This window comes from Manacus candei, unplaced genomic scaffold (assembly GCF_025592945.1).
Source record: "Manacus candei isolate 608988 ecotype Guabito, Panama unplaced genomic scaffold, ASM2559294v1 h1tg000015l, whole genome shotgun sequence".
NCBI classification, from domain to species: Eukaryota; Metazoa; Chordata; class Aves; order Passeriformes; family Pipridae; genus Manacus; species Manacus candei.
Genome location: NW_026138063.1, coordinates 9,160,908 through 9,183,844, shown reverse-complemented (window position 1 = coordinate 9,183,844; position 22,937 = coordinate 9,160,908). Strand labels below are relative to the sequence as shown.

Below are 22,937 nucleotides of genomic sequence, written 5' to 3'. Positions count from 1 at the left end.
GTTTATAAAGTCCTTTTATTAAATTAATATAAAAATCTCTGTATTTACAGGGGGAGGGGTGCCCAGCAGATAGGCAGCAGGACCCCCCATTCCCAGCTAGGAGGCGCTGAGGACAGGGGGCAGTGCCCACCCCTGTCCCTGCAGGCATCCTGATCTGATGCCCCTCTGCCTCCCTGGGCCACCCCAAGCAGGGACACTGTGGTGCCCATGGAGGGGTAGGGGCAGTGGCCCTTCCAGGGGGCACCAGGGGGTTTGGAGAGTGCAGAGGTAGCAAAGTGGGAAGCCCCAAGAGCTGGCAGGTAGTTGGGGAGCAGGGGCAGGCTGGGGGGCACCCAACCTATCCCCAGCACAGGGAGGGGGCAGCGGCACTGGATTGAGGGTGCCCACTCCTGTGCTGAGCCTGGTGTGAGTGGGCACAGGGCAGGCATTCCCTGGCACCTGCCAGGGGCCCCTGCAGCTTCTGGTGACACAGGTGGGACCTCAAGGGACTCACTGCCCCTTGGGAGTGTCATCATCATCATCCTCGCCCCCAGGACTGGCCTCGCGGGGCATGGGGTGGTGCTGGTGGCGGTCCCAGAGCTGGCGCAGGGCTGTGGTGTCGGCGTCGCTGGTGCTGGCGGTGCTGTCACGGAAGCTGGCGAGTGGTGGGCGCACCTTCACCCCCTTGGCCGTCACTGAGCCCTCAATGGCCTTGCGCAGCTGTGGGCACCCCAAAAACGTGGGCAAACAGCTCCAGGTTCTGCTCTGTGCCCTTCCAAGTCCGCCGCCCCCCTGCTCACCTCCTTGAGGGACACCATGCCCACCAGGCGCCCGATGCTGGTGACAAACGCGTGGTCCAGGCCCAGCAGCGAGAAGATGGTGTGGGTCTGCAGGAGGAGCAGAGGCTGAGTTGGTGGTCAGAGCGGGTGTGGGTGGGGGTCTGGGGTGGGGTGTGGGTGCACCTTGTGTAGTGAGGTGTGCTCCACCAGCTGGAAGGGTGCAGGGTCGATCTTGGCGCTGCTGAAGTCCACCAGCTGGTCCAGCTGCTGCTCTTCCCACTCCAGGATCTGGGGGGGTTGTGCCATTGGGCAGGATTAGGGGCATGGCTTCCCCCCAGGTGCCAGCAAGGGCCCCCCCATTCTCCCTACACTCGGTGTTATGGAGAAATCTGTTTCATCCACCCCCACCTCACGCCTTGGCACCCCCTTGGGATCTCCGGAGTCCCTGTGGGCAGGTAGGGTCCTACCCACCCCTGCCCACCCCCTCACCTCTGCTGGGGTCATCTTGTCACCCAGGATCATCTCCTCCTGCAAGAGAGGCGTGTTGGAGCAGCGCAGAGGGCAGCAGGCAGTGCACCCGCATGCTGGCTGCAGGCAGGGTACGGGCAGGATACAGGCAGCACATGCAGACAGGGCGCAGGCAGCACGTGGGCAGGTTGGGGCAGAGTAGGTCAGGTAACATGATTGGTTGACAGGACATTGGTCACACCCTGATTGGCCCAGATTGGACAAGCCAAGCTCATGATTGATTGGTGGAGAAAATGCAAGGGGTGCCATGATTGGCTGAGCAAAATGGGGCAGGTCCCACAGCCGTGACTGGCTGAGAGGCTCCAAGTCCTGATTGGCCAGGAAAGTTTGGGACTGATTGGCTGAACAGAATTGTAGCTGTCCGGGATTGGCTGCACAGACACAGGCCTGATTTTATTGGCCAGGCATAATCTGATTGGTTCAGAGAACCCATGCTAGGCTCTGATTGGCTGAGAGGAGCTGTGCCCAGGCTGTGATTGGCTGCAGCTTACCACAATGGAAATGCGGACGCGTTTGGCCTTGTGATAGGCTGTGCCCTGGGCCTGGCACCGTGGGAGAGATGGCGGAGTTAGGACAGGGCGTGGAGTGGAGTAGGATGGGATGGAATGAGGTGGGATGGAATGGGATGTGATGTGATGGGATGGGCTTGGATGGGGAGAGATGGGCAGGTATGGGCAGGGATGGGATGGGATGGGCAGGGACAGGTAGGGATGGGCTAGAATGAGGAGAGATGGGCATGGATAGGATGGGAAGGGATGGGCAGGCGTTGGCAGGGAAGGGATGGGACAGGCAGGGATGGGTGAGGAGGGGCAGGGATAGGCAGAGATGGGCAGGGAACGGAAGGTGCCAGGAAGGAATGGGTAGGGATTGGGAATGATGGAAAGGAATGGGAAGGGACAAGCAGGGTTGTGCAGGATTGGAAAGGGATGAGACAAGAAAAGGGTTGGGAAGGGCTAGGCAGGGCTGGGCAGGGCCAGGCAGGGCTGGGCAGGGCCAGGCAGGGCCGGACAGGGATGGGCAGGCCTGGAGAGGGCCAATCAGGGCTGGGTAGGACCAGGCTCTCACCTCAGTGGGCTCTGTGGCGGAGTTGGCACAGAAGAGGCTCTTGAGGGCGATGCCAGTGTGGTCAGTGGCGCCAGCTGTGGGTGGGGAGGGGGCGTCAGTGGGGGGACATGGGGGGGCCGGGGTGTGCTGCATGCAGACTCACCAGGGGGGCTGTCAGCAGGGCTGCTGGGCACCCGCTTCAGTGCCGGCTTCAGGGGCTTGCGGAGGGCAGGGCGGGCAGGGGTGCCTGAGGAGGCCTCTGTGCTGATCTGGGAAGGGAAGGGGTGGTGGGGAGATGGCAGTGGTGGGCACCCTGTGACTGGACATCCCCTGAGGGGGCTGTGCCCCTCACCTGGAAGCGGATGCTGGAATCGGAGAGCCGCTGCCCATCCTCGGACAGCACCTTCTGCCGCAAGGTCAGGAGCCGGCGCTGCGGGCTGAGCTGGTTGCTGAGCAGGGCCCCCACCTGTGCCCGCTCGATGGAGCCCAGCAGGATCATGGACTCTGCCAGAGGAAGCAAGGGGCAGCATTGACTTTTGATGTCCCCTTTGCCACCCACCCACCAACCTGGCATGTCCCATGGTTGGGGTGGGCACCGGCAGAGCCGCTGCCTGTGTCTCACCGGCTGACTCCACCAGCGGCAGGTTCTTCATCTTGGTGCTGTGCAGGACCTGCTGCAGGTCCCGGTACCTGCAGTTGAGGGTGACGTAGCGGATGTCCCGCACCATGATGTCTTCCACCCGCACGTTGTATTTCCTGGCCAGGGAGGGGAATGGTGGTCTCAGAGTGATGCAACCCCCTCCCCTTGTGCCTGGTGAGGGGCTTGGGGATGGGACGTGGGACAGACACTCACTCATGGTGGCCCCAGCCCAGCTCAGGGAGGTAGGGCAGCTTCTTGATGCGGATGATGCTGTCGTAGAGGGAGGGCTGGAGGCTCTGAGCCACGGCATTGGCCAGGATGACAGCAATCATGACGGGCAGGATGTGCGAGATCTGCCCTGTCAGCTCGAAGACGATGACGGCCGTGGACACCGTGTGGGTGACAGCACCCGACAGTGCAGCCGCCCCTGCAGCCACCCCCAGGAGACACAGGGGTGGCTGTCAGGTGTTGCCCGCCAGGCTGGGTCCCCACCCTGGTTTCCCCCCCTCTAGGTCATCTGCCACACCTGGAGCCCTTGGGACCTCCCAGGGACATCCCCAGTGGTGGTATCACTCTCAATTCCTGAGGTCAGCACATCAGCCCTGGGGAACCCACCGGGTCCTTTGGAGCATCTCCAGGTGATGCCCACCATGGTGTCCCCGTTCCAGCCCAGTGCTTACCCACCACGGCGTAGCCCCCTGGCACAATGCGGTAGGTGTTGCTCTCTGTGTGGATGCCATCAGGGAACCAGGCTGCCATGCTCTCCCCCACCAGGCGCCCGAAGGCTGCCCCTGCTCGCAGAGAGGGGGTGGGATCAGGCACAGGGCTCTCCTGGCACTTGACCCAGCCTCATGCCCTCTCCTCTGCCCAGGGGAGGGAACACCTGAGGACTCCTGAGGTGCCCAGTATGGGCTGGCAGTGGCTCCCTCCTCCCGCCATGCCCACACAAGGTACAGGGTCTCACCAATGACAAAGACAGGCATGAAGGCTCCACAGGGCACTGGGATGGTGGTGGCCAGGGCTGACATCCAGAACTGTGGGGGGGATGCAGATAGACATTAGTTGTCCTCCCTGCCCCAGCAGTGCCTCCTGCCCTTGCTGTGACTCGCAGCTGGCTGCTGTGGAGCAGCACATGGGCACCACACCCTGCCATGGGCATGGGCTCCTGCCAGGAGCACCCTGCCAGCTCCGCCCAGGTGGCACCTTGGTGGCTCCCAGCCAAGATGTCTTTGATAGTGTGTCAACACCACCCAGCCAACACCTTGGTGGCCTCTGGGAGCAGCCACCCAGTGGCTTCCGGTGCCACTGGCAACCATCCAGCACCTTCCTGGTGGCATCCAGGAGCTCCTCCCCATAAATTCCTGGTGGTACCTTGGGCCTGACTGGAGCAGGAACCACCCACCTTCATGAGGATAAAGACAACAAGGGTGACGAAGACGTTGGAGCGGGGATGGCGCCAGGCCTCCAGGATGCCCAAGTATTCGAACTCATCACTGAGCCCCTGCTTGGCCCACGTCTGGTTGTCAAAGAGCGTCACCAGGGTGTCCTTCTGGGTGAGCTGTTAATGGGCAGGGGTCAGCTAGGGCTGCTGGTGGCCCTGAGGTGGGGACCAGTGTGTCACCCCACATTAGGTACCTGGCCAGCCATGAACTGTCCAAAGCCAGGTGGGAAGGTCAGCGTGGAGATGATCAGTGTCACCAAGGCAGGGAAGAGCAGGCGCCTGGCAGGGTGGCACAGGGCAGGGAGTGGCTTTGGTGCAGCCTCAGCTGCACCACCCCACTTCTAGGGACCCCTGGTCACCTACTTCTTCATGAGGAAGCGGTTGATGGTCTTCTGACGACGCATGAACTGCACGATTTTGCGGTTGAGGTAGACGAAGAGCGCGCCCCCGAAGCCGCTGGCGATCCTGGGCAGAGCCAAGGGGTGAGCGCCCATGTGTCCTGCTGCCACCACCAGCACCACCAGCACTGCCACTGCCACCCCCAGAGCCATGGGATGGGTGCTGGGATGGCTGCACTCACCCGATGACAGCGAAGGCAGGCAGCTCCTGCAGGTCGAAGGGGAAGTCGAGACGGAAGCGGGTTTTGAACAGTGCCGTGATTGTCTCTGGGGGATGATGTGGATCAGCAGGGCTGGGTAGGGGACCCTTGTGCCCCCACCCTGCCAGAGGTACCTTCATCCTTGTTCCAGACAGCGAGGACACGGAAGATGAAGGCACTGAAGGTGGCAGCTAAGAAGCCGCGCCAGTAGTTGCGGACAGCGAAGAAGGTGGAGGTGACCTCAATGCTGAAGAGGACGCCTGGCATTGGGGGTAAGTGCACAAGGGAGGTGGCGAAATCCAGGCAGGCCCCCAGTGCCTGGCATGCTTCCCACCCCGAGTCCATGCTTGTGCACAGCCCATGGAGGTCTGGCTGGCCCCACAGACACACTATAGGGCAGTTCAAGAGTTTCCCTGGCAAAGCACACAGCCAGTCCCAGCTGGACATGGCACAGCATCAGTCTACATGAGCGAGAGGGTAGCACAGGGGTGTGGGCAGCAACATGAAGGGTGGCACTGGAGTGGGGTGGGGTGCATACAGATGGACAGAGAGGCAGATGGGGCAGTGCAGCAGGCAAAGGGCAAGGAAAGAGTTAGACACATCACCAACCTACGGGTAGGGCTCAGCGGGACTGGAGTGGGGAGCTCCCTGGAGTGCAGGGCAGTAGGGGAGAGGACAAGAGCAGATGTTACACCTCTGGGAGGATGGTGCCCACTCCTCCCATCCTCCTCCCCGCTGAAAAGCACTGTCCTCTCCCATGCCAGCTGTCCTGGGGGTCCTGCTTGCCTTGCCAAGTGGCCCCTGGTGCCCATGTGGGAGGTGAGGGGAGTGTGGGGGGGCCAGGGTGACCCTACCTCCAATGGGGGCGGCGAAACAGCAGCCGACACCGACGGCGCAGGCGGCTGCCAGCATTTCAATGTTCCTTGCCTCATTCTGCAGGGGAGACAGGGGTGAGTGGACACTACCTCCGTACCTCTGTCACTGCCAAACCTGCTGGGGGGCACGGGTTTAAGCCCTCCTGGGGTCAGCCTGCCTTGCTCACCTCGTAGAAGCCCCCGAAGAGGGAGAGGAAGCGGCTGAGCAGGGCTGCACACATGCTGGCGATGTGGACAAAGGGACCCTGTGAGGACAACAGAGGGAATGAGGACAGTGGCCTCACCCCCCTCCTGGCCCCCTGCCCACCCTGCCTCAGGCACTGCCCTCACCTCCTTGCCCAGGGGCATGCCGCTGCCCAGGGCACATGTCAGCCCGATCACCTTGGCCACAAAGGTCTTGAGGGTGAGGTACTCCTTCAGCACGACGCCCCGCAGGATGGTCTTCATCTCGGGGATGCCTGAGCCTGGCACCATAGAGACAGCCTTGACCCACAGCCATAAAGTGGGGGACAGTGGGGAGACTCTGCCCCACATTTATGGGGGGTAATCCTTAATGCTCTGCTACACCCCACTGCTACAGGGAGACCCCAGAGACACCTCTCTCCACAGTACAGTTGGCAGCCCCATTACAGTGTAGGGACAGCTCAAGCCATAGCCCTATGTGGACCCCAATCTCATAGCCCCCAGGATACACCCTGAAGATCAGATCTTAGCCCTAGGAAGACCCCCAAGACTGCTTGCCTCATAGCCCAGGAGGACATCCATCCCTTAACTCACAGGAGACTCTCTGAAGACAACCTCATCCCCCTCGGAAGACCCCAACTCCATAGCTCAGGATGACAACCAAATCATAGCCCCCAAGGAGACCCTCTGAATACCAGCCCATAGCCCTAGAAAGACCCCAAGGACCCCTAGGAGGACCCCCAGTGCACCGCCCCAGGGAGTAGACACCCTTTTAGGGTGCAGGCAGCCCCCCAGTGCCTTACCCACGGCCTGGGGGGCGAGGATCTGGGTGAAGCCGGCTGAGAAAGTGATGAGCACAGTAGGGTAGGTGACCCAGGCCATGTACTGCAGCAGCACGTTGGTGTCCAGGCCCCCATACATCCACTTCTGAGCTGTGGGAACAACCGGCCAGGTGGGTCACGGGTGGCACAGGACATGGCATGGCCCCAAGGCATGGCCACCCCCTGCCCTGCCCTGGCCCCAGGAGCCCACTGGTGCCCGCTTACCTTGGAGGCAGGTGGCAATGGCAAAGTCCATGGCCCAGCTGACCAGTGCCATGACCAGCCCCAGCAGGATGAGGAAGACCCAGTCCTCGCCCACCTTGGAGATGAGGAACCGCTGGCACTGCAAGGCGCAGACTGCAGACACAAAGGCAGGCTCAGGGCCGGGTGCCTCAGGGGTGGGCACACCAGGGTGGTGGGGCCAGGCTGGCAGCGACAGAAATGCTCACAACTGGCAGCACCAATCCAGCACCGCTGGTACTGTCCGGTGCAGGAGCACCCCTGTGCCCAGCCATCACAGCCAGCTGGCTGTGCACAGCCACTCACAGCACTGCCAGGCACGCACCTCCCTCCAGCACGGTCCCCCTGGCACGGCCCCAGGCAGAGGGGCTGGGGGCCCCCAGTCCCTGCGGCGTGCCTGGCTATTTTAGGCCATTGTGTCCCCACTGCCCGGCGGGCAGGTGGCATTGTCCTCGGCGCCGGTGTCCCATGACAGCCAGAGAAACTCTACCCGCCACCACTGTGGCGGGGTGGGCAGCTGTGTCCAGACTGCGCTGCTGTGGGGCTGTGCCCACCTGTGTCCACCTGCTGTGTGTCTTATCCTGGTGACCCTTACCGCGACAAGGGGCACACCGGCCCTGGGTGTACTCCAGCAGCTCGGAGGGCCGGCGGGGCCGAGGGGTGTCCCCCTCCTGCAGCCGCAGCCGGGCTGCCTCATCCTTGGCAAAGGTGCCCAAGTCCTGAGTGTAACGTCCATACATCTGGGAGAGAAGAAGTAGAGAGGGGTGTTATGGGGGGCTGGCACCCCAGCTCCTGCACCCAAGTGGGGAAACTGAGTCAAGGGAGCAGTGGGCACACTGGCATGGCCTCCCAACACCGGAGGTGCCAGGCGAGGAAACAGGCAGCCATGGCACCCCCAGGCAAAGGGGCGGTGGTGCCTGTGGGAGTGCCTGCCTGCCAGGCAGGGTGTGGGAAGGAGCCAGGTGGATAAGGTGTGTGTGGATCGATGGCGTTTTCCCCATGTGCCCAAAGCAAGCAGCTGAAACGTTGGTACCAGTCCCCGGCCCTGCCCAGGTGCCCCAGGCACCAGGCTGGGCTGGCGAAGGGTGGGGAAGGGCCTCCAGTGATGGGAGCATGGCCAGCTTGGCCAGGAGACTCTCTGAGGGCTGATACTGGGGTTGTGCTGGCGCCCTGCAGGCACCAGGCTGGGCTGGCGAAGGGTGGGGAAGGGCCTCCAGTGATGGGAGCATGGCCAGCTTGGCCAGGAGACTCTCTGAGGGCTGATACTGGGGTTGTGCTGGCGCCCTGCAGGCACCACACCCCAACATTGCTAAGAGCAGGGCTGGGATACCCCCCTGGAGATAGCCTCAGCAGATCACATGTGACATGAGCTGGCTGGTCTCAGCTGGCAGCAGGGAGGCGAGAGGACAGTGGGAGAGAGGGTGTACACCCAGTTCCAGAACAGAGGGAGGCACAGCATCAGGCCCAGGGCAGTCCCTGGGTTGTGAGGAGGGAGATTAGGGAGAAAGGGGGTACAAGTGGCTCTGTGCCCACATAGGGGTCACCTTCCCTGCTCCTTGGGTGCATCCTGCCTGGCTGTGGCACGTGGCCTGGTCCTGGCAGGGGGGTGACCCTGGCAGTGCCCCCTGTGCAGGCCAGGAGCTCTTTGTGCCCGTCCTCCCCACTGAGCCAGGGGCATTTGTCCCGCACTGGCGGGCACTGCCAAGGACTCGGTTGCTTGGTTTCCGCCTCACTCCCCCCGGCACGACCTGAATGCCAAGCGCCAGAGGTTGGCTCGGCACAAAGGGAGGCTTCAGGGCTGCAGAGGCCCTGCCAGGCTCCCACGTCGGGACAACGTGAGCCCCATGCTGATGGCGTGCCCACCCGCCGTGCTGTGCCAGGGCAGCGCGTGGCTGCCCAGCCAGGACGCAGCCGCCCTCCTTCCCGGCATGGCCCGTGCCGGTGCCCGGTGGAGGGGCAACACCACGGGTGGGCACTGTGCTTGGCACGTGGGCAGCCCAGCCCCAGCTGATGGTGGCAGTGCCCGCCCTGGATGCCTGGGTCCCGTTCACAGCCTCTTGGCCTGCTGGCACGTGCCAGCTCCCTGTGGGGACAGCGCGAAGATGCACTTCTCACGGGACATCGCTCCTGCCCAGGTCGCTTGGGTAGGGAGCAGAAAGCAGCCAGAGTGGTGCCAGGCGGATTCTCTGCTGCCTAATACCCGGGTTGTGCTCAGCAGTGGGAGGGAGGGTAGGGATGTCGGTGGGGAGAGGAGAGTACATTCATTTCCATTGCTGACCCTCTCCTGGCATGGATTTTCCCCCAAACTCCAGCTCAGCATAGGCTCAGTGGCTCCTTGCCCTGTGGAAAAGTGCTGGGGGGAAAGCACAGCCACCTCGAGGGGCCAAATCCAGCATTGGCTGCCAGAGGAAGACCCTGGCCATGCATGGGGTCTTGCTTTCAAAGGCTCCCCTTGGGCGAAGCTTGTTTGCTCTGGAAGATGAAATGGGCCAGCACTCCAGGAGTGTTGTCCTCTTGCCAAGCCCCCGCCTCCCCCAGCCCCACTACTGACCCACAGCCAGCCCCAGACGAGACAGGAGCACCCCCAAGCTTAGTGCCCCCAAACTGGCTCCCACCTCCTAGGACTGTGCCAGGGGCTGCCACGCTGCCCCCCAGGTGTTGGGGCATGCGATGGGATGCCCAGTCCTGGGCGGTCTAGCTTGTTTGAGGGTGGTGGGATTTGCTCCCCGCTCTGCCTCACTTTGCAGCCAACCCCACTTGCAACAACAGGGATGAAAACAAAGGGGCTGTGCCACCCTGTTGCCACCTGTCACCCTCTGCCACCCTTCTGCCCCGTGCAGGCATGGGGCATGCCATGCCATGCCCCACAGGCAGGACATGGGACCCCCAGGGGTGCCTAGAGCTGAGCAGCCACAGCTGCTGTGCCCACAGCCCTGGCATGGCCAGGAAGGCCCGTGGTGGGCTCTCTCCTTCTTCCTCCTCCTCCTCCTCCTCTGCTCGGGTTATTTTTCCACAAAGGCCTTTTGAAACACAAACAGCCCCGGGACTCCGGCCTCCGCCGCGAAGCAGCTGAACAATCACAGTGCTGGGCGGGCAGAGAGCGGGCACGGGGGGGGCTGGCGGGGGGCACTCGGGGACACGGGCACAGGCCAAGGGCGCTATGTCAGTCCCAGGCTCCTGTGCTCTGGGCACTGGCTGTGCCACAGCCCCCTGGGCATTGCCAGCCTGCGGTGCCCACTATGCCTGGGTGATGCTGTGCCTGGGGCAGGGACTGGCATCTGGTGCTGCCATGTCCCCGTGCCACCCTGTCCCATAGCACTGAGCTTGCCTGGCAGCAGTGCCCACCTCCACATGGCTAATGCCAGCCAACCTTTTCCCTCAAATTTCCTGTAGGGGGGGATATTTAAAGGTGATGGGGGTGGGGGGCTCCTCAGGGCTGGCAGTGGGCAGGCAGAGGCCGGGGAGTGTGTCACGCTGCCCGTCTTAGCCGGGCTCTAATCGCCCTGAGCAGCTCGACAAGGAACAAGGGCAGTTTGTCAAGCTTAATCCCCCCACCCCAGGGGCCCTTTGCTTCCAGCCTGGCATGTGGGGGGCACGGGAGCTGACATGTACTCCATCACCCTTGGCATGCCAGGGGTTCCCGCAGACACCTGCCCTGTGTGGGAAGCCCAGGGAGGGATGCCATGGCGTGGGGAGACCTTTAGGGCTGGGGTCCCAAGGGCCATGGCCATAGCAGCCCAGGGCTGGTGAAATCCAGTGGGGATAAGGACGTGGGGTTGGGATGGGGCTCTTTGGGCATGGCTGTGCACAACTCTGCAGCCTGGCTGTGATGGCTTGGCTGTGGGCATGGGCAGCAAGAGCTGTCCCCAGGGCTGTCTGGCTCAGACCAGTCCATGCCAGGCTTCAGCTGGATCCTGACCCTCCTGGCAGGTGCTGGCAGAAGCTAGTTGTGGCACAGATGTACTGGGCAAGGCTGGGCACCCCTCCTGCCCAACACATGCCCAGGCAGCTCCCAAAATCCAGGTGTGAGGCTATGGGACAGGAGCCCACATGCAGCCTCACCCATGTGCCCCAGGCAATTTCATGAGCCTCACTGAGCCCAGAGGCCATGGGGATGGGCACTACGGAGCACTCTGGGCACGGGTGCTACCCTGCCTGAAGAAAAGAAGGGCAAAGTCTGCTGGTGCTGTGCCTGACTGTCCTGATGCCAGCCCAGCGTGCCTGTGCCTCTCCCCTCACGCGCTGCCCGCAGGCTCCTCCACCCCGTGATGCCCAGCTGGGCTGGCCTCTCTGCTCACTCACCGTGACCAGGGCGCCGAGGGGGGCAGTCTGGGGCTGGCAGTGGGCAGAGGCACTCCCACAGCTCACCCCTGCACACCCCTGCTCCTGCCCCCGACTGCTCCTTAGCCCAGCCCTGCTGGGAAGGACCACAGGGCCAATAAGGTTGTGGAGATGCTGGCACAGCTGGGGCTCCCACGGTGGGCCAGTGTCCCACAGCCACCTGACAGCAGCGGGGAAGGGGCAGCTTGGGTTGGGCACTGAGAGGCACCATCAGACAAGGGATTTAGGTGCTTGGAAAGGCAATACAGAGGGTGCACAGCACAGCAGTGCCCTGACGCTGCCCCGTGTTCCCATGCCAGGTGGGCAAGGCTCAGCAGGGCTGGCCCTGCTCACAGAAACTGGCTCAGGCTCTCAGCATACTTGGGCAGCTGTGGGCATGGGAACTCTGTGGCCACTCAGTCTCTGCTTCTCTGTCCACCTTCCTGTCGCTGCCTCTCTGAATGCTTTGCTGGGGCAAAGTACCATCTGCCTTGGGCACCATCCCAAGCAGAGGCCAGAGAAGAGCACCTTTGCCTGTAATGTCTGTGGGCAGTGGAGGGACTGGGGGCACAGCGGAGAAGGAGGGCAGCTCAGGACAGCAGGGCATCCTGGTGCCAGTGGGGAGGCCCCGGAGGAAAAGAAGTTGTAAACATGGGGCTAAGGTTGCAGGCAGAGGAGATACGTTATCTTGGGGGCAGAGGGCCGGGGACATGCAGTGCGGGGGGGTGAGGGGTGCCCGGGCGGTGCCTCTGGGAGCCCCCACAGGGTGGGCATCCTTCCCCAGTGATGAGGGGGTTTGGCAGGGGGTGGTGAGGTGCGTGCAAAAGTCCTGCGCTGGGGGTCAGTGATCAGTTGGGCTCCTGCACCGCTGGGGGGACTGTGGGTGACACCCCAAACTGGAGACAGCACCCCAAACAGGGCACCGCGGAGCCCTGCCGCCCTGAGCAGCGCAGCACCCCTATACCCCCAAATATCCCAGACGCCCCGTCGTGCCCCGTCACGCCCCGCGCCACAGCGGTGCCCGGTGCCCCCCGGCGCCCCCAGCACTCACCAAGGTCTGCTCATACTGCAGCGCCCGCTGCGCCTCGCTCTCCGAGGCCATGATGCCGCTGCTGCCGCCGCCCCGCTCCGCGCCGTCCCGGTGCCGGTGCCGCTGCCGGTGCCCGCGGCGGCGGCGGCTCCTCCCGAACCGTGCGGGGCGGGCCCGGGGCACTGCCCGGGGGAGGGATCGGCCGCGCTCCGCCTCCGCCGGCAGCGCCCGGCACCGGCGGTGCCCGGTACCGGCACCGGCAGCGCCCGGGCTGGGTCCGGGGATGCCCAACCGGGAACTCTGTCCGGCGGCGGGGCCCCTTCCACCCGTGGGCTCTGTCCAGGATTGCACCCGTGGGCTGCCAGTGGGTGCAGGTGAGGGTAAAAGCTGGTGTGGGACGAACACGGGTCCAGCTTCCCCCAGGGACACGTTGTTCCCTCTTCCCAGGGGTACAAGTGGCTGGTGTGGGGCTGGGCAATGGTCCCCTGTGGGTTCTCCCAGTGGGATGTGGGAGGACCATGCTGGGGCTCTGCAGATAGTCACTGCCAGGCTCATGTCCATGCCTGGCTGGGGGACAGATTTGGGGGACAGAGTGCCTGAGGTCTGTGGGGACTCACCATCCCAAAGCTGGCAGGGAGCTTGTCCTTACCGTGGTGCTGCTTAGCGTCCCGGGACTGTCAGCCCCCAGGAAGGGAGGTGGGCTCTGCTCTTCCTTGCCGAACCCACTGGGCAGCAGCAGCTCAGTCCTCTCCAGAGGGGCACACGGGTAGAGGTTGGCACCGGCAATCCTCGGGCAAGGCTCTCCAGCATGGCAGGCTGGCTGCCGGGACCTCCGTCTCACTGCCGCCGTGGGCTCAGGGGCAGCTGGGGCAGCTGGCAGGGCCAAGGTCACCCTCCTCCCTGGGGCACCGCATGGCACCTTTGTGACAAGAACTGGGTGCAGAGAAAGACAGAGCTGTGGCACTGCTGGGCTGGTGCTGCAGGATCAGGAACGGGCTAGTTCTCACTGCCCAGGTGCCACCCTCTGGTTTGACGTTGGCACCCCCAAGGGTGGGTGACGATGGCTGGGCTGGGGGCTGGAATATGCCCTGTGCCAGCCTGGGAGGGTTCATTGCCGGACACAAACCGGTTTGAGGCAGGGAGGTGACAAAATGGGCTGCCCACTCATTGTATCCCCAGGCACGGAGCTCCATCCTTGCTCGTCAGCTCCTGGCACTGCCCTGTGGCAGCAGGGACACTCATCCGGAGGGGAAGCCGTGTGCCAGGACACATACTCTGCCCACTGCTACTAGCGTGCCCGACTATGGACCACCATCACACTGCAAAGCCACCACGGGCGATGCCACCCTGCTGGCACAGACACCTGTGTGGCCGTGGATGTGCACAGGGCAGGACACCCAGCTCAGCACACAGGGCTCTGTCCCAGTCCGTTTTCCCCCAGTACCATTCTTCTATTGCCCTACCTCTACTCCTGTCTAGCCCAGTGTCACCTTTGGTGCAGGCCCAGGGCAGACTAACACTGTCCCACTGCAGCATTGTTGTACCAGTATGCCTTACTGCTGTCCCAGTAGAGCCCAGTGTTACTTTCCCTACAGCCCTGGCACTGTTCCAGCATAGCCCAGTATAGCTCTTGTAACATCCCAGTCATTCTAGTGCATCCATCCCAACACAGCATGGATGTTCCCAGAGATACCCCAGTCCTCCACCTTGGGGATGGAAGGGCAGGTGGCAGCACTGGGTCTCTCCCATGGGCCCCATGAGGCCTTAGTCCAGTGCAGCTGTACTGAGGTGACTGGAGTTGCACTGCCCCAGAGCACTCGCAGTGGCCTGCTCTGCACTGCCACGAGTGTCTGTGCCCAGCCCCGGGCACCTGGCTGGTTGTGGTGCTGTAGGACAGCGTCTCCATGGGTGGCAGCTGGCTTGTGGCCCTGGGCTGGACTCTTTGTGCCATCATGGAGGCATGGGAGAGAGAGTCCAGCTGTCCCTGTGCCAGTGGGCACCATTGCCAAGGACTGTGCCCGCAGCCTCCGTCATGGAGAGAAGCATGGCTGGCATCGTGGCTCCAGCTGTGGCACTGGACACCGCTCTGGTCCTCTCCAGTGCCACTCCACGGCCCATGATGAGTGTCTCCAGCCTAGCATTGGCTCCTATGCCCTGTACCCCCCAAATACACACCCCCAAGCCCAGCAATGCCAGGACCTGCAAATCCTAGTGGAGCCCAGCATGGGCCTGCTGCTGCTAGGAAGAGACGGGAGCCAGGTGGGCAATATCTCTGGTTTTAATAAATACATCTTGACCCCCGTCCACGGGCACCATAAATTACGTGAGAAGCCCAGCCGAGCCAGGGTGGGTGCAGCAAACAGGGATCAGAGGGATTTTACATTATGTACAACGTGGGCACGATGCCCAATGGCCAGCGGGGCTTGGAGGGAGAGGGCAGCAGGTGCCCAACCTTCTCTGAGCCCAGCCTCTGCCCACTGGCATGAGTGGGTAGGGCAGTCCTGGCATCGCAGTCATGCTGAGACGGGGTGCCCAGGCTGGGGGCCTGGCCGTGTGCACCCCGCTGTGCTCCTCTGTGCCCCCCACGCTGGGCGGGCAGGGGCAATGGGTGGCAGGGACTCCCCCCTGCCACCCAGCCTCGCTGTGTGCTTGCCCTAGTCTGGGCAGCAGTCACTGCTCAGTGACTCCACGCCTCCACCTTGTCATCGTGGACCTTCTCCTGTGCATCCAAGGGGGCGTCCAGGGCTGTGGAGAGGAAAGTGAGGCTGAGAAATGGGCACAGAAGGCTCCATGAGGGCATGTGGGGTCGTTGTGCCAGCCCTGGCTCAGCACCAATGATCCTGGGAGGTACAGGGAAGCAAACTGTGGAGTGGTGCCTATGCGTGAGCAGCAGCACTCACCACGGCACTTGGCACAGCAGGGGTTGTCCCTTGTGGCAGGGCTGGCACAGGCAGATGGGGGACACTCCTGGCGCTGGCAGTGTGTCTCCCCTGACTGAAGGACAGAAAGAGGGGCTGAGCACTAGAGCTGGGGGGCAGCAGCTCCTCAGGGTGCAGTGGGTGCCCAGGGTGCTGCCCTCCTACCCGTTCTCAAAGCCCCGGGGACTAGCACAGGGCATCTTCCCCTATTGCTGCCTCAGGCGGGCACACTCACCACACACCAGCACAGGATACACTTCATTTCTCCAAAAGGGGGCACGGAGGGGTGCCAGCTCTCATTGTTGAGGTACCAGCGGCGCCCGAAGCGGCAGGCTCGTGGTCCATCTGCCTGCATGGAGTCAGCCAGCTCGGGAACACTCTTCTCCGGGGCTGCAGGAAAGGGCACTGGGAGGCTGCCTACCTGTGGCAGGGCACCCTGTGGCATTGCCAGTGGGGGCATGGAGGGGCTATGAAGGGAGAATGGAGGGCAGGAGAGGGGTGCAGGTACCTGGGCACTGCTTGCAGCAGTCGGAGGGGCTGACACGCACGGGGTTGGCACAGGTGAGCCGCGGGCACTGCACCTTTTCACAGTGCACTTCACCCGTGGTGCCCTGCAGGGAGTGCATGGGGCTCATGGGAGGCACGGGGCAGCTGGCACCCCACTCCATGGTTTGAGTTCCTGCCCAGTAACCAAGAGCACCCATAGGTGCCAGACCAGTTTGGGGGGCAAGTCTGGAACCCACACTCACCTTGCAGGTACAAATGGCACATTTGATGAGGCCAAAGGGGGGCACAACAGGGTGCCAGCGAGTGCCAGAGCCTCGCCATGTTTTGTCCCCATCAAAGTAGCAGCCTGAGAGAGAGAGAGAGAGAGAGAATAAGAAGAGGAAGGCATAGCCCTAGCGGGGGTGTTGGGGAGGCTGAGAGAAGTAGAGCTACCCTCTCAGTCCATACCTACTAGGACTCACCCTCACTACTGTCCCGTGCCCGTTCCAGCTTCAGCTCTTCCTGCTCTCTCTTCTTCTCTACAAGGAAGAGAAGGCCATGAGGGGGTGCACACAGTGCCAGCAGCAAAGTCTCAGAGAGGGACCTTGTTCTCTGAGGGAACCCCCCAGCATGGAAACCCCTCTATCTCCCAGGTACCTTCACAGATGGGGCAGCACAGCTCTTCGGGGTGCACCTGGTGGGTACAGTTGAGGGGCTGGCACAAGATGGGGTCACAGATCACTGTGCGCTTCTGGGGACAGCAGGGATGGGGTTCATTACGGGGGGGCACTGCTGGTGGGTGCTGCCTCCGAAGCACATCCCCCTGGCTTGTACCTGGCAGCTGCAGATGGAGCACTTTTTGTCATAGTCGGGTGCCCAGCGGGTGCCGTGTGCCCGGTGCTGACCCTCAAAGAAGCAGGAGTTGGGGTCCTTCTTCAGCTGCTCCAGGTCCCTGGTCTTAGTGCCCTCTGAGAACTGGGCCTCGCTCAGGGCCTCCTCTGGGGTCAGGCGGGTCCCTCCTGCATGGCACTGATTGGGGATGTGCACCTGGAAGGGGGCAAAAGGCAGGAGATTGCTTCGCTGCCCTGCATGGTCAAGACTAGTGAAGAAAGCACCCACAGCCACAGAACACATCACGCTGTAATGCTGGGACCACACAACAGCATCTCCCCCATCCTGTGCTCTTCCACCCTGCTCCAGGCAGTGCTACCCAGCTGGGGACCCCAGGCAACAGCGGGGATGGGTAGGGGTGCCCCGACCCAATAAGGACCTACCCGTCCCCGCATCTCCCCGTGGGGGTGTGCTTTGGTGCTGACTTGCAGGAAAGCAGTGCCCTGGGCCAGGTGTTGCAGCAGGTCAGCATCCAGGTCCTTCACCACCCCCTGAGCCTGTCAGGGCAAGAGGAGGTAAGGATGGTGAGGTCTGGCCCAGCCCCTGCCATGGGGTGCCCCGACCAGGTGCCCACCTCACCTCAGTGCTGTAGAAACCCTTGAGCAGGCGCTTGTGCTGGTGGGGGCGGGCACCCATCTCGCCGAGCTCGGCCACCCCGTGGAGGTGGGCACTGACAGTGCCGTCGCTCGGGCGCCCCAGCCCTGCCACTGAGATCTCGTAGTGCAGGTGGCAGTGCTCATCCAGCGAGAGCCAGGCATGCCCCCCAGCGCCGCTGCTCACTGGGGGGGACACCAACTGCCCTGCCAATGCCACGGGCATCTCTGTGCACAGACAGGGGCCATGGGGGTGGGAGTGGTGTGTGAGAGAGCTGCCTCACTGCTCCCCATTACCACCCCACATGTCCCTGGGTACCTGTGTAGCGGGCGAGCAGCCCGCTGTAGGGCAAGGAGATGACTTGGCCCCGCAGCTCGCCCTCTGCCCAGTCCTTGGTGGCCACATTGAGGAAAAGCTCATTTTGCAGAAGCATATGGGCATCACGGGCACTTGGGCTCTGCCAGGCACCCCAGGCCTGCCACCGGTGGGAGACAACACAGGTTGGAATGGCCACTCACCCAAAGACCCTGTGCTATCCCCCCCAGTGTCACTCAGTGCTCACCAGCCCATCCTTGTAGCTGGGTGTCATGTCGAACAGGATGTTCCTCTTGCTCTTCCGCCGGGGTTTGGTCTCCAGTGTGATGCCCACCACCTCACTGGCAGTGCCCACCACCTGCACCTGCAGGCAGGGTGTCAAGGGGCAGTGCCAGTGTGGTAGATGCCCCCAGGGAGGGAGGGAGATGGGTGCCCACCACTTACCTGGTACTCCAGGGTGCCATTCTCATGCAGTGCCAGCTTGGCTGAGCCCACAGCCCCGGTCTTGGTCGGCATCAAGGCATCTGCTCCGCACAGCACGCTTTGGATGGCTTCATCCCAGGGAGAGAGGCACAGGGGTGGGTGAGGTTGACAGGGAGTGGGCATGGCCACCCCCCTGCACCCCATGGTGCCTGCCCCGTGGTGCTCACTGTCACAGCTGCGGCGGGTGGTGATGGTGCCTGCCAGCTGACGTGCATGCCGGCCCTCCGTCTCAGCCACGATGCGGAGCTGCCCCTGCACCAGCCACTGCAGCTCGTGGGTGGACAGATCGCTCAGCACTTCTGCGAAGTCGGGCTCCTGCCAAGGGGGGTACAGTGCCATGGATCAGCCGTGGTGTTCTGGGCACTGTGGCTGTCAGGGCATGCAGGGGAACAGATGGCTTTACCTCCCTGGTGATGTTGGCCCGGACCTCCCGTAGCGTCTGGCCCTGGTACAGTATGCGGACCCTCAGTGGGACTGAGGAGGATTCTGGACAGGGCAGAGGGAAGTGGACCCACTGGACTAGTCAACCATTGTCAGACTCACCCCTCTGCACCTATCACCCTCAATCCCCTGCACCTGTTCCCCCTTTCTTGCCAGCTGCCTGCCCTATATGCCTGGACCCTCACCACTTCCTCCAGCACTCCCCAGATCCTTGCACACTGACATCCCAAACCCATCCTTCTTGTACAGTGACCCCCACACTCCATATGCACTCCAGCATCCCCTGGCCTCACACTCCTCCATAGGTGCACATCACACACCCCCAATCATAGAGCAACCCCTATTCACACCTCACATTCCCCCCCATATCAGCCCCTATACCCACCCTGAGCCCTACACCCATTTCAGACACCCATCCTGACCCCACAGATGCTGACCCATGCATCCTGAGCCACAGACATGCCATGCACCCCACCAGCCTTGCAGCCCTGTCTGGACAGTGCCAGGCCCCACAGGGTGTCCCTGCCAGCCCTCACCCCCAGCGCCAGGCTCCAGAAGCCCCCGGGCCATGAGGATGAAGTGCAGGTTGCTCTCGGTGTCACTCAGTGTCAGCATGGCCATGCCCCCAGCACCCAGGTGCAAGGGATCTGACGAGGTCAGGATGGCACCGAAAGTCTCTGCGCAGAGAGAGGGGGTATGAGAGGCATTCTGGTGGGCACCCATTGGGTGGGCATGCAGGAGCTGGACTTACCTGCGAAGAGTGCCCGGTGCTTGAGGATGTGCCCATGGACCTCTCCAGAGGGCTGTGCCCGTGTGATGAGGGACACACGGAGCTGCTCCCCCCGCAGCAGCTGGACATTGGCTTTGGACACTGTCCTCCACATCCCACAGAGCTGTGGGTGATGAATGAAAGGGTTAGGCAGGGGCTGGGGGGCACCGCACACCTGAGCAGGGAGTGGAAGGGGCACCATGCCCCCCTGCCCTCCCAGCCCCTCTCACCATGCCATCCTCGGGGGCAGCGCTCTTCTGCACAGGGTGTTCGAACAGCACGTTGCCCTCAGGGTCACTGAAACGCACCCGACTCGGCCGCCCCAGCCTGTGGGCACCAGGGGGTGAGCAAGGACCACCTGCCCGGCCCCCTTCATCCCCTGGCACCACTCTTACTCAGCATCAGGCATAGGGGTGTGTTGGGGAGGGCACATGGGGGTCACCCAGGGGTTTGGGGTGGGCAGGAGAAGGATGACGCTCTCCTGGGGTGCCAAGTGCCATGCTCTGCCCGCCCATGTCAGGACTAGCCCAACATTACTGTCCCACTGGATGCCAGCTTGGCACGGGTCCTCTGGGCTCTCCTAACCCAGAGTGGAGTCTAATTGGCACAGACCAGGGTGGGGGTCCCTGTCGGGAAAGGCAGCAGAACCGGACCTGCTGGGAGCCGAGTGCTCAGGCTGTAAATAAGGAGCATTTTCGGCACTGCTTGGCTCCCCCGGTCAGAGCTGGAAATTAGTCACCACTTTACTATGCAAAGGGGCCTGGAAGCGAGGAATAACAGAAGAAACTGGATCAGGAGGAGGGAGGGAGAGGAGAAGCTCTGCCGCTGGCAGGCATTCGGGGAGGGCAAGGCAAAAATAGGGGAACCTGGTAGCAGTGCCCTGGTAGTGCCCACCAGCAGAGCCTGCAGGGTGGCACAGAATTTCTGCCAGCTGCACCCACAGGAACCCTGGAGCTGTTCCAATTTGTTCCCACTCCAGACCTGGAGGCAATTGGGTGAGGCCGGGCCGGCACCGTGGGTGTGCCGAAATCCTGGCCACTGACCCAGGCTGGAGCCCCAGCACGCTGCCGCCTCCCCAGATTTCTCACCCTGTCAATGCAAGGCTGTGGCACCACAACAGGGGATGTCAGAAGGGAAACTGAGGCACAAACACTGTAGTATCCCCCCCTGAGAGCCAAGAGCTGCCTGCTGCCCTGCCCGGGCAGGGGGTGGAGAACAGGACTCACCGCTCGTAGCTGATGGAGAAGAGCAGGGACGAGCGCAGCAGGGTGAAGCGAGCCTTGGCCACTGCGCTAGACGTGGGGTGCCATGGCTCTGGGCCGCTTGTCAGCAAGGCCACAAACTCTGAGGAGGGATGCCGATGGTGACTGGGAGTGCAGAGGGGTGCCCCCCACTGCTGCTGCCCAGATGGGGGGGTGGCTCACCTGTGCGGGCATCGTCACGGGCCAGCCCCTCAGAGCTGAGGTAGGAGCGGTCATTGTAGGGCTTGTCCAGGTCATCCTCCTTGTCCTGGAAGTACTCGAAGGTGTCGAAGTGGGGTGCAAGGTTTTTCTCTGGGAGGCCTGGCAAGATTGGCATGGGGTGGACACAAGGGGAGAGCATCACACCGGGCTGCTTGTGCCCAAGAGCTCAGGGAGGGGGACAATAATAAATCTCCCCTCCTGAGCTAGACCAAGAAGTGCCCTGTGAATCACTATGGGTCTCTGAACTGGGGTGCAGGGGCATGCTGTGCACAGGTCCATGGACAAGCAGGGCATTTAGCCCTGTGTGCCCTCTCTGTACTCCTTCCAGGGTGGTTCAGGGATGACTGTGCCCTTCAGAGCTCCCCCATGCCCGACATACTGTGCCCAACATAAGAGTTGAAATCAATCAACTCTTTTCAGAGGTGTGTGCAGTGCCCCCTTTCCCAGGCCCACGGGAAATGCTGGGGGTGCTGGGGGGTTTCCCTTCATGGAGGCACCTGCTGTTCTCACCTTTGGGGCAGGTGTGGCAGCAGTGCCCAGGCAGCAGCGTGGCCCGGGGACAGGCAGGCACGGGGCAGTCCTGCTTCATATTCTTGCAGTTCACTTTCCCCACTGGCTTCCCCCGGCGGTTCCTCTGCTGAGGGGGGCCAAGAAGAGCCTGTGAGAGGCATGCCAAGGTATGCCAGGCCATGGACTCCCAGCACAGCCTGGTTTTTCCCATCTGGAGCCCCTGGACACCTTGCACAGCCCCCAGCTGCCTGTAAGGCAGCCAAGCCCGAGCCCCCCTCCCCGCGGCCCCCAGCCCCCTGACCAGCTGTGCGTGGCCCCGCCAGTCCTGGACTCGGGGGACTGCTCGGAGGGAGGGAGGAGGCCAGGGGCCATCCCTGAGGAGGGGGAGAAAGAATGAAGCCTGATCCTTTAAACCCCCCTTCTCCTCCCTGCTGCCTCGGGGGAGGACATCCAGGTGTCCGCCTGGCTGGAGGGATCGCGCTTCTCTCTTCCATGGGAAGGAGAAGGAAAGAAAAGGCTATATTGAACGGAGGGGTCGAACTCCCTCCCTGCCAGCCCCGTCCTCAGTAGGGTCGGGTCCTGGGGAGTCTGCTGGGCAAAGGGTGTTGAGGGGCCACTCACCGGCTCGCAGTGGCAAATAACGCAGCGCATCACCCCGAAGGGCTCCCCCAGGTCCGGATGCCACGTCTCCTCCAGGGCATAGAAGTGCCCCCCGAAGGCGCAGCCTGCAGAGACACCACCACCACCCACCGCCGTCCCCGGTCACCTCCGGGCCGCGGACACCCCCCTGCCGCACCCCCGGACCGGCCGGCACCGCCCCGCCGCCCGCTGCGCTCCCGGTGCCGGTCCCAGTGCCCGTCCCGGCCAGCCGGGGGGCCCGGGGCGGGATGCCAGAGGAGGGGGGGTGCAGACATGCGGTGCACGGACAGGGGTGCGGGTGGCAGGGAGGAGGTGCCCGACGCGGGAATGCGCGAAGTGGGGCGCGGCAGCGGATGGTGCAGGACGAGGGGAGCGCGGAGCGGGGGAAGGAGGGGTGTAGGGCAGGGGGCTCCTACCTGCCGCCCCGCCGGGGGGCAGCGGGTCCGTGTCGGGCCGGATGGGCAGGGCGAGCTTGGGGCGGGCGGCGCGGCCGGGCAGGGGCCGGAGAGGGAGCAGGGCGAGCAGCAACAGCGCGGCGGCGCGCATGGTGCCGGCCGGCCGGGGCGGGCGGACCGGGACCGGGGGCGGCGGCGGGGAGCGGGGGCCGGGCGCTGCCGGGCGCTGCCGCCGCCTCTGCCCGGCTGCCGGCTCCGGCTCCGCTTTATAGGCGGCGGCATGGGCAAGCGGGAGCTGCGAGCCCTGAGCAAACAAAGGCCCCGCTAATGAGGCGCAGGCAGCGGCCGGCCGGGGGGGATGCGCCCCCCGCCGCGCTCCGACACCCCCCCGGGCCCCAGCTCCGCCGCTCTCGCAGGGCACGGGCCATCCTGTCCTGTCCTGTGGCACCCCGGGACACGTGGCTGCCCCGCTGGGCAGGGAATCCCCCCCATTCATTGCCCCCTCCCTACCCTGAGCATGGGGTACCCCCGGGTGTAGAGCGTTCCCACTCACAT

At 63.4% G+C, this 22,937-nt stretch overlaps 2 protein-coding genes across 2 annotated transcripts; both read right to left on the bottom strand.

Moving 5' to 3' along the window:
• Positions 1–37: 37 nt before the first annotated feature.
• CLCN2 (chloride voltage-gated channel 2) lies at positions 38–12,643 on the bottom strand. Its single transcript, XM_051781493.1, has 24 exons — positions 12,500–12,643; positions 7,724–7,868; positions 7,114–7,245; positions 6,871–6,999; positions 6,215–6,348; positions 6,052–6,129; positions 5,864–5,942; positions 5,144–5,269; positions 4,992–5,076; positions 4,775–4,876; positions 4,606–4,690; positions 4,373–4,528; positions 3,935–4,004; positions 3,651–3,761; positions 3,184–3,397; positions 2,953–3,086; positions 2,683–2,834; positions 2,494–2,599; positions 2,352–2,425; positions 1,778–1,828; positions 1,248–1,286; positions 942–1,046; positions 780–866; positions 38–699 (listed from the first exon to the last, which is right to left on the bottom strand). Exons 1-24 carry the CDS (start codon positions 12,548–12,550, stop codon positions 490–492), a joined length of 2,655 nt encoding a protein of 884 aa, XP_051637453.1. The 5' UTR covers positions 12,551–12,643; the 3' UTR covers positions 38–489.
• Positions 12,644–14,771: 2,128 nt separating this feature from the next.
• On the bottom strand, positions 14,772–22,754 carry CHRD (chordin). The gene is made up of 23 exons (XM_051781492.1): positions 22,404–22,754; positions 21,970–22,073; positions 21,349–21,475; positions 20,800–20,937; positions 20,602–20,719; positions 19,606–19,702; positions 19,358–19,499; positions 19,143–19,283; positions 18,569–18,651; positions 18,333–18,480; positions 18,127–18,233; positions 17,930–18,046; positions 17,686–17,842; positions 17,353–17,594; positions 17,157–17,270; positions 16,717–16,929; positions 16,540–16,633; positions 16,365–16,421; positions 16,146–16,249; positions 15,905–16,007; positions 15,632–15,786; positions 15,379–15,472; positions 14,772–15,223 (listed from the first exon to the last, which is right to left on the bottom strand). The coding sequence occupies exons 1-23, from the start codon at positions 22,531–22,533 to the stop codon at positions 15,156–15,158; spliced, it is 2,853 nt and encodes a 950-aa protein (XP_051637452.1). The 5' UTR covers positions 22,534–22,754; the 3' UTR covers positions 14,772–15,155.
• Positions 22,755–22,937: the final 183 nt, after the last annotated feature.

Bases quoted from the DNA above. Each gene is read 5' to 3' on its own strand.
- CLCN2 (XM_051781493.1), bottom strand. From the start codon at position 12,550: ATGGCCTCGGAGAGCGAGGCGCAGCGGGCGCTGCAGTATGAGCAGACC. The intron at 7,246-7,723 runs GTAAGGGTCACC...TTGTGTCTGCAG, and splicing joins CCGGTGTGCCCCTTGTCGCG to TCTGCGCCTTGCAGTGCCAG. The intron at 6,349-6,870 runs GTAAGGCACTGG...CTATGGTGCCAG, and splicing joins CCTCGCCCCCCAGGCCGTGG to GCTCAGGCATCCCCGAGATG.
- CHRD (XM_051781492.1), bottom strand. From the start codon at position 22,533: ATGCGCGCCGCCGCGCTGTTGCTGCTCGCCCTGCTCCCTCTCCGGCCC. The intron at 19,284-19,357 runs GTAAGTCCAGCT...CTCTCTGCGCAG, and splicing joins GCACCGGGCACTCTTCGCAG to AGACTTTCGGTGCCATCCTG. The intron at 18,481-18,568 runs GTAAAGCCATCT...CCCCCTTGGCAG, and splicing joins GGGCCAACATCACCAGGGAG to GAGCCCGACTTCGCAGAAGT.